Source organism: Ischnura elegans, chromosome 12 (genome assembly GCF_921293095.1).
Source record: "Ischnura elegans chromosome 12, ioIscEleg1.1, whole genome shotgun sequence".
Taxonomy (NCBI): Eukaryota; Metazoa; Arthropoda; class Insecta; order Odonata; family Coenagrionidae; genus Ischnura; species Ischnura elegans.
In genome coordinates this window covers 15,963,625-15,976,579 of record NC_060257.1, presented here as the reverse complement: position 1 = coordinate 15,976,579, position 12,955 = coordinate 15,963,625, and the positions used below count along the sequence as shown (strand labels likewise).

The 12,955-nt window shown below is 39.3% G+C and overlaps 1 protein-coding gene across 3 annotated transcripts in view; it reads left to right on the top strand.

Moving 5' to 3' along the window:
- The window catches only part of LOC124168780 (cytosolic carboxypeptidase 1-like), a 291,230-nt gene that overhangs the window by 260,229 nt on the left and 18,046 nt on the right, over nucleotides 1-12,955 (top strand). For all 3 annotated transcript variants that reach the window (XM_046547079.1, XM_046547078.1, XM_046547080.1), the window contains exon 17: nucleotides 10,454-10,541. In XM_046547079.1, coding sequence (XP_046403035.1) covers nucleotides 10,454-10,541 — 88 coding nt within the window. The remainder of the gene's footprint in view (nucleotides 1-10,453; nucleotides 10,542-12,955) is intronic.

Sequence of the window (12,955 nt, the reverse complement as noted above, 5' to 3'; positions counted from 1 at the left end):
ACTGTATAGATACCTTTTTCTCAACTTATACGCAACCAAAGTCTACAAATGAGGTACCAAAATGCACAGAATTTATCAGAGAACATGCGACGGCATATATTTCCTCATTAATATTGCTATTTTTTCCTAAAATTGGTTTTTACATGATAAAAAAGAAAACAAAAAAAAAACAAAAACCGGTTAATATTCCTGACGTTAACGGCGCACAAACTGATACATTTGTTCATTTGCAACAATATCTCGCATTCTTTAAATAACTTTTATCAAAATGCGGCTGATTTCACATTCAAGTCTCCTGTTGATACGTAAGTATGAGTCATCATGTGCGTTTAACAGAGGATAGTGTAATTACTTCCAATGTTGTGTTTAAAGAGGTCCTCTGACCTCAATTTGTACATGAAGATTCCAATTAAATTTGTAAATACGACCCTGCCTTTTTTCTACATTTTAAAATTAGAAACGTGCCTTTCCCTCTGTGGACCTGCATTGAAAAGAGCGGGGGAAGCCCGCTGGGAGCGGGCGCAGCACGCTCGTTCTATCTAAAAACTCTATTCTCTTCCTTCCTCTCCCTCGTTTACCTAACATTCTACCTTCTAACACTGTTTTCAACATCCCCTTCCCGCCATGTGCCCCCTCCATCCGTTCCTCCTGTCTCCTTTGTATGTCAACTATAGAAGCTTCCTCTCCTCACCCACCATGTCCAGCACTTCGACTCGGTAGCCTTTCCACTGCGCAAAGGCTGTTGTACAAATGAATTTTTAAAATGGCAGTAGTACAAATATCTTGGATTGAGGTATGGACTATTGGTCAAATAAAAATATGGACCAAAAGAACGTCATCTAAGGCATTTTAGTAAAACTGTAAGCGCATGAAACAATTAGAGGGATGTAACTTGTTATTACATTGTCATATTAAATTAATGTTTGAATGAAAGAGTTTTGTTACCGAGGAAGTATTGCCAACGATCGACGCAACAAGAAATAAATGGTTTAGTAAGGTAACGCAGACGAGGAGGGATGTATACAAAAAGAAGAATCTACTTACAGCTAATGATACAAGTATAGAAGTAAGGATACAATTCATCAGGTCCTACCAGTGGCGCAGCCATGATGTTGTAATTTGGGGATTTACCGTAGATTTCGGGGCCCTTCCGGGGTATATGGAAAGCGCCCCAAGAAATAGGGGGACCAAGGGTCCTCCCCCGAAAATTTTGGGATATTTGATGTTGAAAACGTGATTTTTAGGACTCAAAATCAGTAATTTTGTTCGAGTGTTTATTGAAATAAACTATAGAAATTAGATGAAGTAAAATATTAAAAGGCTCAAGGCAGGGGTTGAAACCCGGAAAACACCCTCTCCTCGTGGCTACGACATTAAGTCCCACGTAAGGAGCATTTTTCTGTATGAAAGCGAGGCATGGACGTTGACAGCTGTTGAAATCTCAAGAGTGAAACTATTCGGAATGTGTTGCTGCCGAAGAATTATGAAGATAAAATGGAGTACGTGGGAAATGTGAATAAAAGTAAGAGAATTATTCTTTAATAAAATACTAAAAAAATACGGAAAAACTGAAAACTCGACCACATGAGTCATGATCGCCGTATGAAGACAATCGTAGAAGGACAGGTGGAAGGGAAGAAGGGCAAGGAACGGCCCCGAATGAGTTACATTGGACAAAGGGTTACAAAGGATGTAAAAGAGAAGAAATACGTAACTATGAAAAGGCTAGCGGGTAGGAGAGAGGAATGGAGAGCTGAGTCAAACCAATCTTATATTTGTGTAATATTTCGATTGAAACTTATACGAATTGCCATCAGAAAACTTTTCCTGAACAGGGAATCGAACGGCGGACCTATGGCTTACCGTGCCATTACGCCGTACAATTGCCATAGGCATTCAGGAACCTGGGGTGTGCAGTGGCCCAGAAACCAAAGGCTCGTAGTTCGATTCCTGGTACAAGGGAATTTTTCTCATATGTAAACCTTCGGATTGTTGACTTATGATGATGGAGTACCATGGGTTTCGGTTTGTTGATGTTTTTTTATAGCTAGGATCCTCTGCATTGAAACTAAGGTGATTCCTCCGATCCCTGAGCAGGGTTTTGGGTGGGAGGGCAGCTTGATCAGGGGTGTGCCATAGAGTTGACGCCCACGATGGACCCTACACCTAAAAGCGATGCGTCCGCGAGGAGAAGTTCCGGGGGGGGGGGGGGGGGAAAGAGTGCTACTTCCGACGCAGCCTCCTTGCCAGCTTCCGGGGCCGGCCCACCGGAAGTGACGCACTCCCTTCGCCCGGATGTCGCCGCTGAGTTTGAGCGTCGTCGTCTCCGGCGATTCGCGACCGAAAGGGAGGAGGAGGTCGGGGGGACTGTTGGCAGTTGACGCATCTGCATACCACGCCTACCACTCGCAGGGTCCACCCAACAGACGGCATTACAGAAAGTTAATCATGTTGAAATAGACACTTGCGATTTTCCGAGATTATAAACTTTTATCCCGACCATTCGAACCAATATCCAACCATTTTTCATTTGAACCATTTTGTGCCTTTAAGATGATGTATTAGCATTGAAACCTAAGTCGAAATTAAAGTTTATAATCGTGATTACCAGATTGGCGCCCATGCGATGCCACTCCACGTGACGTCACAGGGACCTAGTTCCTATACGAGTAGATAGGAGTTTTACGTCGTCTGAGGTTACCAATGCATGCATGAGGTACAGAGCTCAGGGAAACATGTCTTAATAATCACCAATTAAAACTGGCTAAGGTCGGAAAGTTTCCTGCGTTTGATAAGGTATTAATAATCCTTATTTAAGCCAAGCGCTACCTGCTAGCATCCTGCGTCGTATCAGCGCTCAAAGCCTCGCCCCAAGGTCACCTCACTTGCGGTAGCGGGAACCAGAACGACGTCACACGGAGTCTTCCCATCATTCATACTTAGCCGTCGCGTTTTCGCGCGCTTGAAAATTTTCACTTTTCATTAAATCGTGAAAAATAGATATCGTCAATTAAAAATCTAAAAGCGTGAAGTACGTACTCCAGGAGTAATAATCTTTCGATGTAGGCAATAAAAAAAATAATAGGAAACCACCCTATTGATCTGAAAAGTTACATGAACCTGGCGAACATGGAGTATCCTGTGTAAAAATGGTACACGCACGAAATCGGACAATTTCGAAGAAGTTCAGCTTCACGTAAGTTATAAACGTTGGATGCGCGTATAAATAACCATGCCACATTTTTACCTGAAAAATATTAGCATAAAATATTTATACCCATTAATAACATTAGCATGATATTATATCCGGAATTTGCTAAATTTACTATTTTATTTATATTCTTTTGAACTTTAAGCATTTTTCCCAGATTTTAAAAATATAATGCAAAATATAGTTGAAAGCGTAACCTACCGATGCGATATCTTTTGTATGAATGAGAAGGGGATAGTTTATGCATCGTAGCAGTATGTAAAAGATTCCCAATTATTTGCTATTCCGACCTCAACACAACGATGCAATGCGGTGAAGCGGTCTGAGACCGTGATAACGTCGAGGCACACTTGGAACGTTTCCCATTTACCCAAATTCCTGTTACTCGAGCCGAAATTCGGTAAATGGACTCCTTGGTTCCGAGGAAGGCCTACTCCTTAAGTGGCAGTGGGCACTCTAGCGGAGAAGTCCTCCCGTATTGTGCCTTAAGCACGTTTTACGAGGTACTCGTAGTTGCAAAATCTCATGGGCCAGAAGTACCTACGAACTTGCATTTCAACATGTAAGCTCGTACGTCTACGTAAGTTATGTAAAGTCGCGAATTGCGAGAACGAATGCGTTTAAACGCTAAAACGAGCGAAAAGTGTAAACGCTAGATGGCAAAATAATCCCTTATTCTACTTAACTGTTAAGATCGTTGCACGCACGATAGAGAAAAAATTGCAGCTTGAAAATCTGAGATATCGTGTAGAGCAGGCTTTAGTGCTTCCATGCATTGGAGGTGGAATCGCAGGAAGGTGAAGCAGAGGCGATCTAAATGTCAACCATTCTTTTTCTATCTTCATACATCTTGTTTAATAATCTGGTATTTTGCTTACTGCAAAATAATATCATTTAAGAATTTTGGAGGATAAAAAATAAGAGCTTAATCAGAATGGCATCATTGACTAATACATGTACTCACTATTCGTTGAAATAATTACTTAGGCGGAAGGGAAAGATAAGCAAAGACGAAAAAAATCTCTAGCACATTCAGCCACTCTCTCGTAATATTAGAAGCGGTACACCCGAAAATTACCTCCTATTTTTTATGAGTTGGTGACGTCATTATATCTCTTATTCATTCACTCGCTGATAAAGAATCTTTTATCCTAGGGAATGAATCTGTAACAAGTGTAAACGATAAAGGACCACGTGAGGTCGATGCGAGGAAAAGAGGAATAACTTATAAGCAGTGACCTCAACGACTGGAGTGCGTGACGTTATCATATTATATGCGAAGGGGTTAAGGCCGTCGATAATTCACCGTTAATCCGCCACCGAAAAACGAAAACAGAAAAATGGAAACAACTTGCCTATTCATTTATAAAACTTGACCACAATGGACAATTTAAAAATTTGGTGAGCTAGCCCAATATCCAAAAATGTCTGCAGCGTGTGGTATTTTGGCTACAAAAGCTCTTATCATGTATTTTTACTCTTGGATGAACTGTTGAAAGGGAGAGATGGTGAAGACCGACAATGTGACCTTCCCGTGCTGCGACGAGCCTTCCTGCACAGAGCCTTCGGCCGCCGCCCAAAATACTCGCCTCACTCATTAATTCAGTCCTCACCCTCAGAGTGCATCCGCTCAAGTGCAACTCAAGGTGCAACAGACACTGTCACGGTCACACCTACCACGCAACTCTCTCTCCCTAAGATGAGGCTCTCCGTATCGCTCTGAAAGGCATGTATTCGTAATTTATCTCAAGCCGTCTAAGCCTAGCACTTACGTGTCACGCAGCTTTCCTTTGTATTTTTATTGAATTCACTGATGAAGTCTTTCTGCGCTCGATCCCATATGCTCGCTCAATAGTCAACGTGTGGCTTTCCTCAGTCGGAGGTATTATGTTCAATTGATTCTCTGTCAAAAAATAGAAGTGATCGTGAGGAGAAAGTTGTAATCTGCGGAGCATATTAGAAAGGGTTTGATGAATATATTTTGAGGGTTCCACAAGTGAGTGTAAGGGCTCCGCTTTCATTTATTCCTTTCGCCAATTACTTTAATTTTTATGCTACCTTTTAGCGTTGATTATTTAAGTTTCGTTCCCCAGACTCGGAGCGTTATAAAGAGAACTTCTAGCGAAAATGACTCGGACACATCATTTCCACAAGAAACGCAAACATTGATAAAAGAAGCTGCGAAGACTTCCAAGAAATTTTTAAATGTCCATTGTGTTACCTATGGTCACTTTGAAATATTCAAAAAGCACTCTCTCTTTTTTTAGTTTTTCAGCTGGTATTGTCAAACTTAAATTTTGCTCTTGTATTTATTCTAAATCATGAGGGCTACAGTACAACTTTAATATATTATGTATAGTCATCAACTGTGCTATAAAAAATTAAAAGTGATCATGATCAGAAAGTGGTTATCTACGGCGCATAGTGTAGAGGGTTTGATCAATATTTGGAGGATTCCACAAGGGAGCGAAAGGGGTCCACTTTTTTTATTACTCTCACCAAATACTTAAATCCTTGCGCTTGCTTTTGACGTTGATTATTTCTCTCGTCTCGTTTCCCCAAGTTAGAGCGATATCAAGCATTGTTAATCTAATGTTGGGTCCAGATAAATAATAATTCAAATTCTCTCTTAGGTCCATTATTTCATTCGTATTATTATCTCATTACAATCATAGGATTTTTTGCCGATATTATTTTGGGAGATTATTAAAATACGCTCTCCATCAACCACAGATACACCCTGTTAGCACGCTTGAGGCTCTCCATTTATGCATATGCGGCTACTTCCTTGGACCTTACCCTAAGGAGCGTAGCAAGAGGATGCTGTTCTTCGCTTAGGCGTCAAGTGTTGAGGGCACGCCTGAGGAGAGGAAGAAGGTGTTGGCGGATGGAACACACCTGCTGGCTGTGTCCCCTTCAGGGGTGGGCCGTCTCTCTCCTTCCTCCATTCTTTGTCCTCTTCCTGTGATGGAGAGATTCATCCCCCCTTCCCACTTCCGGTCTCCATGACAGCGCCATCACAGAGATCTCATCATCATCAACCCCCTCCATCCACAGCTCATCCACAGATCGCGCTGGAGAGACGAAACAACATCCTGAGATGCTCTGAAGCCATGCGTTCGTGGCATTTGCGCTAATGGATCTGCTGCGCTTATTAGACAGGATATGATCAATATTTGCAGGGTTCCACAAGGGAGCTAAAGAGTTCCACTTTTTTTTATTTCTTTCACTAATCACCTTCAATTATTATGCTAGCTTATTACGTTGTATATTTACGTTTCGTTCCCCACACTGGAGCGTAATCAACAGAAAATCGAGCGAAAATGACACGGACGCAGCATTTTTCAATAGGAACACAAAAATTGATAACAGAATCTGCGAAGTCTTTCAAAAAAAAACATCTTGTTAGATCTGAGGATTGTTGTGTTTGGTGGTACAGTCTGGCTGCTCTGGTGGATGAAATAGTATCAAGATCTGGATTGTTAACTATCCCACTATACATGTAAACTTGTAATTAGGCATCAAAGTTGAAATTCACCGTGTAAAAAACATTGGGATCAGTGGGGAATGGAATCCGCGTCTCCCTATTACTGGTCAGGTATGCTACCTGCTATACCACCTAGCCATCTTCTTCAAGGCGAATATGAGACTTGGTTTAATCTGCATCTAAATATTATCCCGCAAGCAGTCTCAATAGGCGTGTGGTGAGGAGGATTTTTTTTGAAGTGACACACTAATTTCATATTAGAGGCCAGTCAGCAGTCTATGATTTTATGCCGAAATTTTATATGGTTTCAAAGATATTAGTTTGATGTTTGATTAGTTTCTCGTGTTACAATGGCATACTGAAAATTTTAAAAGCTCCATGATAGCATAAGTACTTATCAGATTGGCAGTAAAAAGAACACTTTGAAGGACATGCAATCTATTAAACACTTAAAAATTCCACCATATTGTGTTAGAAAACATCAACGAATGAAATCATCATCTTCTATGACAGGGACGATGAAATAACGAAAGTAGCACCGAATTTTAAACTGTCATAAACGTGGTCTTCTACCTTTTCACGATACAGGTTAGAAAAATGTGACGTAACTAGAAGGTAGTGAGTGTTTTTTTTTCTGGCAGAAAGACGTGTTTTAATTTTATCCCTCCTATTAACAGACAACAGAATGAGGAATGATTAAATTTAAATGGTTTTATGGAACTCTCTCCGACATTGCCTTAAAAGCTTGACCTCCGTATTCTGTGTCGCAATGTGGACTTGAGACTGCTACTCCGAGTTCGGTAAACCTCGTCTGAGAAAAGTCTTGGAAGAAGATGCGTGGCTTTGTAACTAGAGGCATATCTAAACGCAAATCGGGTTGGAATCTCGGTTAAGCCAAATTTCGTCATTGGAGTAAACTCATATCCGGGCGCGTGACTGTGTATAAAGTAATTTGTTATACGCAGTATTTTTTTATGTATGGGTCTCTGTTTTTTATTAGTTAGCAAGGCATTAGAATTCCAACGTTTTATAATTTTATTAGTCCATATTTAAGGATTTTTTAAGGATTATTTAAGGATTAGTCCCTTTTAGTGCCAGGGGGCCGATCCATCGGCCCGGGTAGTATATGCGAAGAGTGCCAAGGGCCGATCCATCGGCCGGGCTTATTTTGCACTGATGCCTTTTATTTTTTGAGCTTCGTATAGATTTTGTCCCTATTTTTTTGTATCTATCATGCTTTAACATACCCGTAAGTATTGAGAGTCAGCGAAAAAAAATTAGTTTCAGAAAATGCATATTAGGCTTTATATATATTTTTTAGAGCAAACCTACAAATTCAGCAACACAAGGCCTGGCATTCTTCAGCAAACCAGGAAAAATGGGCTGGCACTAAAAGGGTTAATGTGATCAATTTCAGTGACATGGATTTTGTTCTAGATTTTTAACATGCCACACAATAATTGAGAGAGTATGAATTGATAAGCAAAAAGTAATTTTCGGTATCCTTTTAGCATTAGAAAATGAATTGTCTATTTACTGGTCAATTGCTTTTTGTTTATTTATTATTTATGCGCTATTATTGTCTAAATTATTTTGTGATATTATTGCAACTTTTAACATTGTTAGTGTCATTAAATTTTATCGGATATCCTTTAAAGCCTAGAAAATGAAAAAAAATAAATATCCAAAACGTTGGACCAACATGTGTTTTCAATTAATAAAAAAAATATACTTCAAGAAATAGTCTACACATACAATGAGAGCAGAGGAGAGTACTCATTCTAATTTCCTACTATCTATCGATGATACTCCAGATATAATTGTTTATATTCCAGATTCAATGATGTATTGCATCCAGATTGTAGTTTCATTGAAATATTTTTGTAGTGTAAGATAGTTTGGTCCATATTCACTATATATTCTCTCTACTCTACGTTCAAGGATGTCCCGACGAGAGTAAGCTCTATCCTAGGTGAAATATGGACGAAAGTATTTTTCAGAAAATTTGGAGATTCGTAATAATACTCCAGATATCAATTGCGCAGCGAGGGGGGTTTAGGAGATAAACCTCCCCCCCCCCCAGAGCTAAGAGAATTTTTAAAATTTAATCCATTGTACTTAATAGGATAAAATTTACATATAGAATCGGGTAAGGATTAAAAAAATACCCCTCTGAATGATATAAAATTCACCATTTTCAACCATTTATCTTAAAAATTTTCTGTGGGAGGGAACTGGCACCTCTCGCTTACTCCGGCTGTTATTACATATCCCCCAATTCCCCCAGTATTAGTTGCGCTTAAAACCCTCCATAACCTTAATTCCTAGCTGCGCGCCTGCCAGACATAATAACCGATACACCAGATACAATAATGTATAATCTCAGGAAATTGGGAAGAATATTGATAAAAATCTTCTCGGATTTGTCACCGGGTGAGGCTGTTTTAGGCCGACGTTTCGATGCATGTAACTTTTTCGATGAGCTCCATCATCGTCATCAGGGCTAAGAAAAAGCTAAGTCAGTCTCAGCCCTGATGAACATGAGGCAGTTTCTTATCGAAACGTTGGCCGTTAACAGCCTTACCCGGAGGCAAACACGAGAAGATTTTAATCAACAGTATTTGACAGGAAAGACTATCTTTTGGAGGAAGATTATTCGATTCTCTCTACACAAACTCGATATTCTCTCTCTCTCTCTTGTGGAGGACGCTTATCCAAGGGAAAAAAGGGTGGACGTCACAGTCGTGGGCTCCGTTCCTTTTCATTAATCCATGCACGCATTTCTCCACCCCATTCCCTCCGCTATCACCTTCACCAGACACTCCCCATACAACCCCCGTCCCACGTCAGTTAGTTACCCCTCCTTTTTAAATCTTTGTTAGCGCTTGGAATCCTTCTCATTCAGTAAATGCCTCTATGTTCTCACTATCGTCTACGGATAGTGCAGTCCAAAATATGGCGTTACAATTTTTACAGTGTAAAAACGTTGAGGGAAAAAATTGGCGCTGTAATGACTTGTTAAAAGAAGCACCGTTTATGTACTTTTCAACCTCGCATGCAATACTTAATCTTCTTTCTGTTTCAACCTTAATTCTCATACTCTTAATTGCCGCCTGTAAACACTTGAAGCTCGAACTAACCCGAAGTACAAGAGAGCAAGTCTCATAAGTCATCACACGTTTTCAACTATGGACAATAGTTTATGAGGGAAATCATTTGCGCTATGTTTATGCATTTATTTCATTCCTGACCTCTTGTTTATATTTTAGCATGGACTCTTGAGATTTAGGTAATTAATAAAAAAAAATCCCGTCGTGTCGGGAATTTATTTTCAATTTTCAAGGCTAATTTTATGAACATATGAGAGGCACAATTAATGAAAACGTATTAAAAATATCAAATAAAGCATTTAAAACATCGATTTTAAATTCTAAAAACTAATTTTGAAAATTGAAATGACGTATTTTTTATGTGGTCGTTAAGTTTTTTCATTAGTTGCCTAGTTACAATTTTTATTATTTTATTTGTCATTCTAATCAATATTGATTAATTACATCGCAATATATTTTGCTTGAACCATTGATATCAGTTATTGTGTTACAATATTTTATTTTTGCATATAATAAGCATTTCTTTAAATAATTATCTTGATAAATTACTGTGTCAAAAAAATGCGGTGTTATAAACTTTTTCCATTCGTCATGTTTATGTGCATTTCGCTTCTAAGTTGGCGTTTCTCCTCTTTTCTTTCCCAGTGACCGGTGTGGCCTTACTGACGAAGACTTGAATCGCTGTTGGATACGACCCAATCAGCAATTGCATCCGGAGATTTACCACACCAAGGTGAGAAATAAACGCCAAGTCATCCTCAATTCCAAAGCTTCCGCTGCCCTTGTTTTCTTCCGCTCCGAGAGAAATATAACCGAGGAAGATTCTCCTCCTCTGCGCATGAGAGATTTAAAAGGCAAAATCGCCGGTCACGTGATGTCTGACTGGTGGATTGGGACGATAGCGTTGTTTATTTCCTTCAGAAGCGCTTTTTATTTTAATTAAATCTCTCACGAATCTCTATTTCCTTAAAATTAAAACGCTCAGTAAAAAGGGAGTGTACCAGGGTATTAGTAAATTCCATTCGTTAGCTCTTTATTTGCTTCATAGCCTTATATTATTCAATGGTATTTATATATACACCAAATATGAAATTCTTCATGAAATATGTTATGCATTCAGACACAGGTTTTCCGATTGTCGATGAGGTATGCTACCGTTTAGCTAAATATGTATTATTTTCAATTTTTAATCGAAACATTTACAATTCTTCGCAATATTCAGTTCGATGTTTCCCTTTTTGACATAAATTTAGCTATGCTACCGAACCAAATTCTACCAAGGCTATGAATCTCAGGGGTGGTTTTACCGAACAAGGTGTGTGTCGTCTCAAGCCCACATTGTGGCACAGGAGACGCATGTCATAGTTGCTATAAGCCGATATTGGAGCATAAAAAACTACTTTGTCGCTATGCTGCAGCGAACGTTCTCGAATACAATGCATTAAACAAGTAACTTTGTGGCAAGTAATGTGCACGGGTTCAAAGTTATGCATACAAAGTATTTTTTTTTAATTTAATCAATGCGTTTCATTTGTGACCGTGAAACCGTTCTATTACGATTAGGACTTATTAGCTATAAATAAACACATAATTTATTTTCTTAGTTAAAAGTACATTTTGTATTGCAAATAGATAATATGTCAACAGTGAAAATTTTAATGAAACTATGTACATTCTTTAACGTTTTTATTTCATATACTTAGGCTTAAATAGCCTCAAAACTCACGAATTTGCACCTATTTTTCTTCAAATTTCATGAAAATCCCCCCACATCCACACAGATTTGGAGCTATTCATTATATTCTAATCTTCCTTGTGCCCATACCTTCCAACTCGTCCACCGCCAGCTACAGGATCTCAGGCAAGGCCTAGTTCTTAGAGATTATTCCTTACTTCTAAGTTTCAATTTCCCGCTGTACCTAATTTTCTTACATTGACCCATTTCCACCCACCGCACGATGTAACCATGTAGATACATCGTACCATTCTGAGAATATGAGGACAAAGGAAAAAAAACCGAACTGCTTTTTGCCGTCGAATTGTCACAAAAAAGAGGGCCGTTTGTTATTCAACCTCCGATGGGTCATGATCAGAAGACGAAGTGATTGATTAAAAAGTATTTGATGGCTAAATGTTGACCACAATGGGGAACATGCACAATTTTTTCAGAGTACTAGAATAAGAAGGTCCCTATCTCAAATGTACTCACCGAAAATTTCACGGATGAGTAATGTTTTTTAGCTGAGTAATGAGTCTTTGAAAAGTAATCTTCATCGGCTGCTTGAAAACACGACGTCATCTGAGCGTGACGTCACGGCACGGAATCCGCTGATGACAGACTGAGAAAGTGGATTTAAAAAATCGGTCTATGCAGGGGCTCAAATGCAAATATGGCGAAAATAATTGGTTTTAACGTCAAACAGCAGATTGTGAATATGTTGGGTTGCCGAGGCGTTATTGAAACAAATGAAGGTGATTGTTTGGTGAGATTTGGAAGCAATCGCTATTTTTCAGAAAATCAGCCGCCATATGGAAGTCGACCAAAAGTAAACTGTCGTATTGTGCTTTCTTAAATCCCTATTATGTCAGCTTGTCCTTTGAGGAACTACCACAAAGCTCGTTGATGATTTTTACTTCGATATATTGCAATCAAGAGTCTGCCCCTCTACTCTCTTAGCGAAGTGAATGGTGTACCGTGCGATGACGTCAGAGGGCGTTTCAGGTCACGTGACATCAAGCGATATTCTATCACTTTTAATAAGCATTTAATGACGTTTGTGTAGTGCTAGGAGAGTTTTGGCTTATATATTTGCACTGTTGAGAAAATTATCTATTCAATAAGACTTACTAGCATGATGAACAAATTTCATACATGTTCCCCATTGTGGTGCCCTTTCGGCAAAATCGCCTCGTCGATTGAGGCATAGAGTAGGTATATTATAAGAGTAACTTACTCTATGATTGAGGAATTGGTCGTACCTGCGGACAAGCTTTACTATACCATCTTCATAGGATGTCGCCGTCAATGACTTACAATGAATTATACCTTTGTCCTGAAGCTCATTGCCCGTTTGAAAACGCTTGCCATCTAGCCACATGTACATTTCAGCTTAAACATGGAAGTCTCCCGGCAGTAGGTGGGCATTG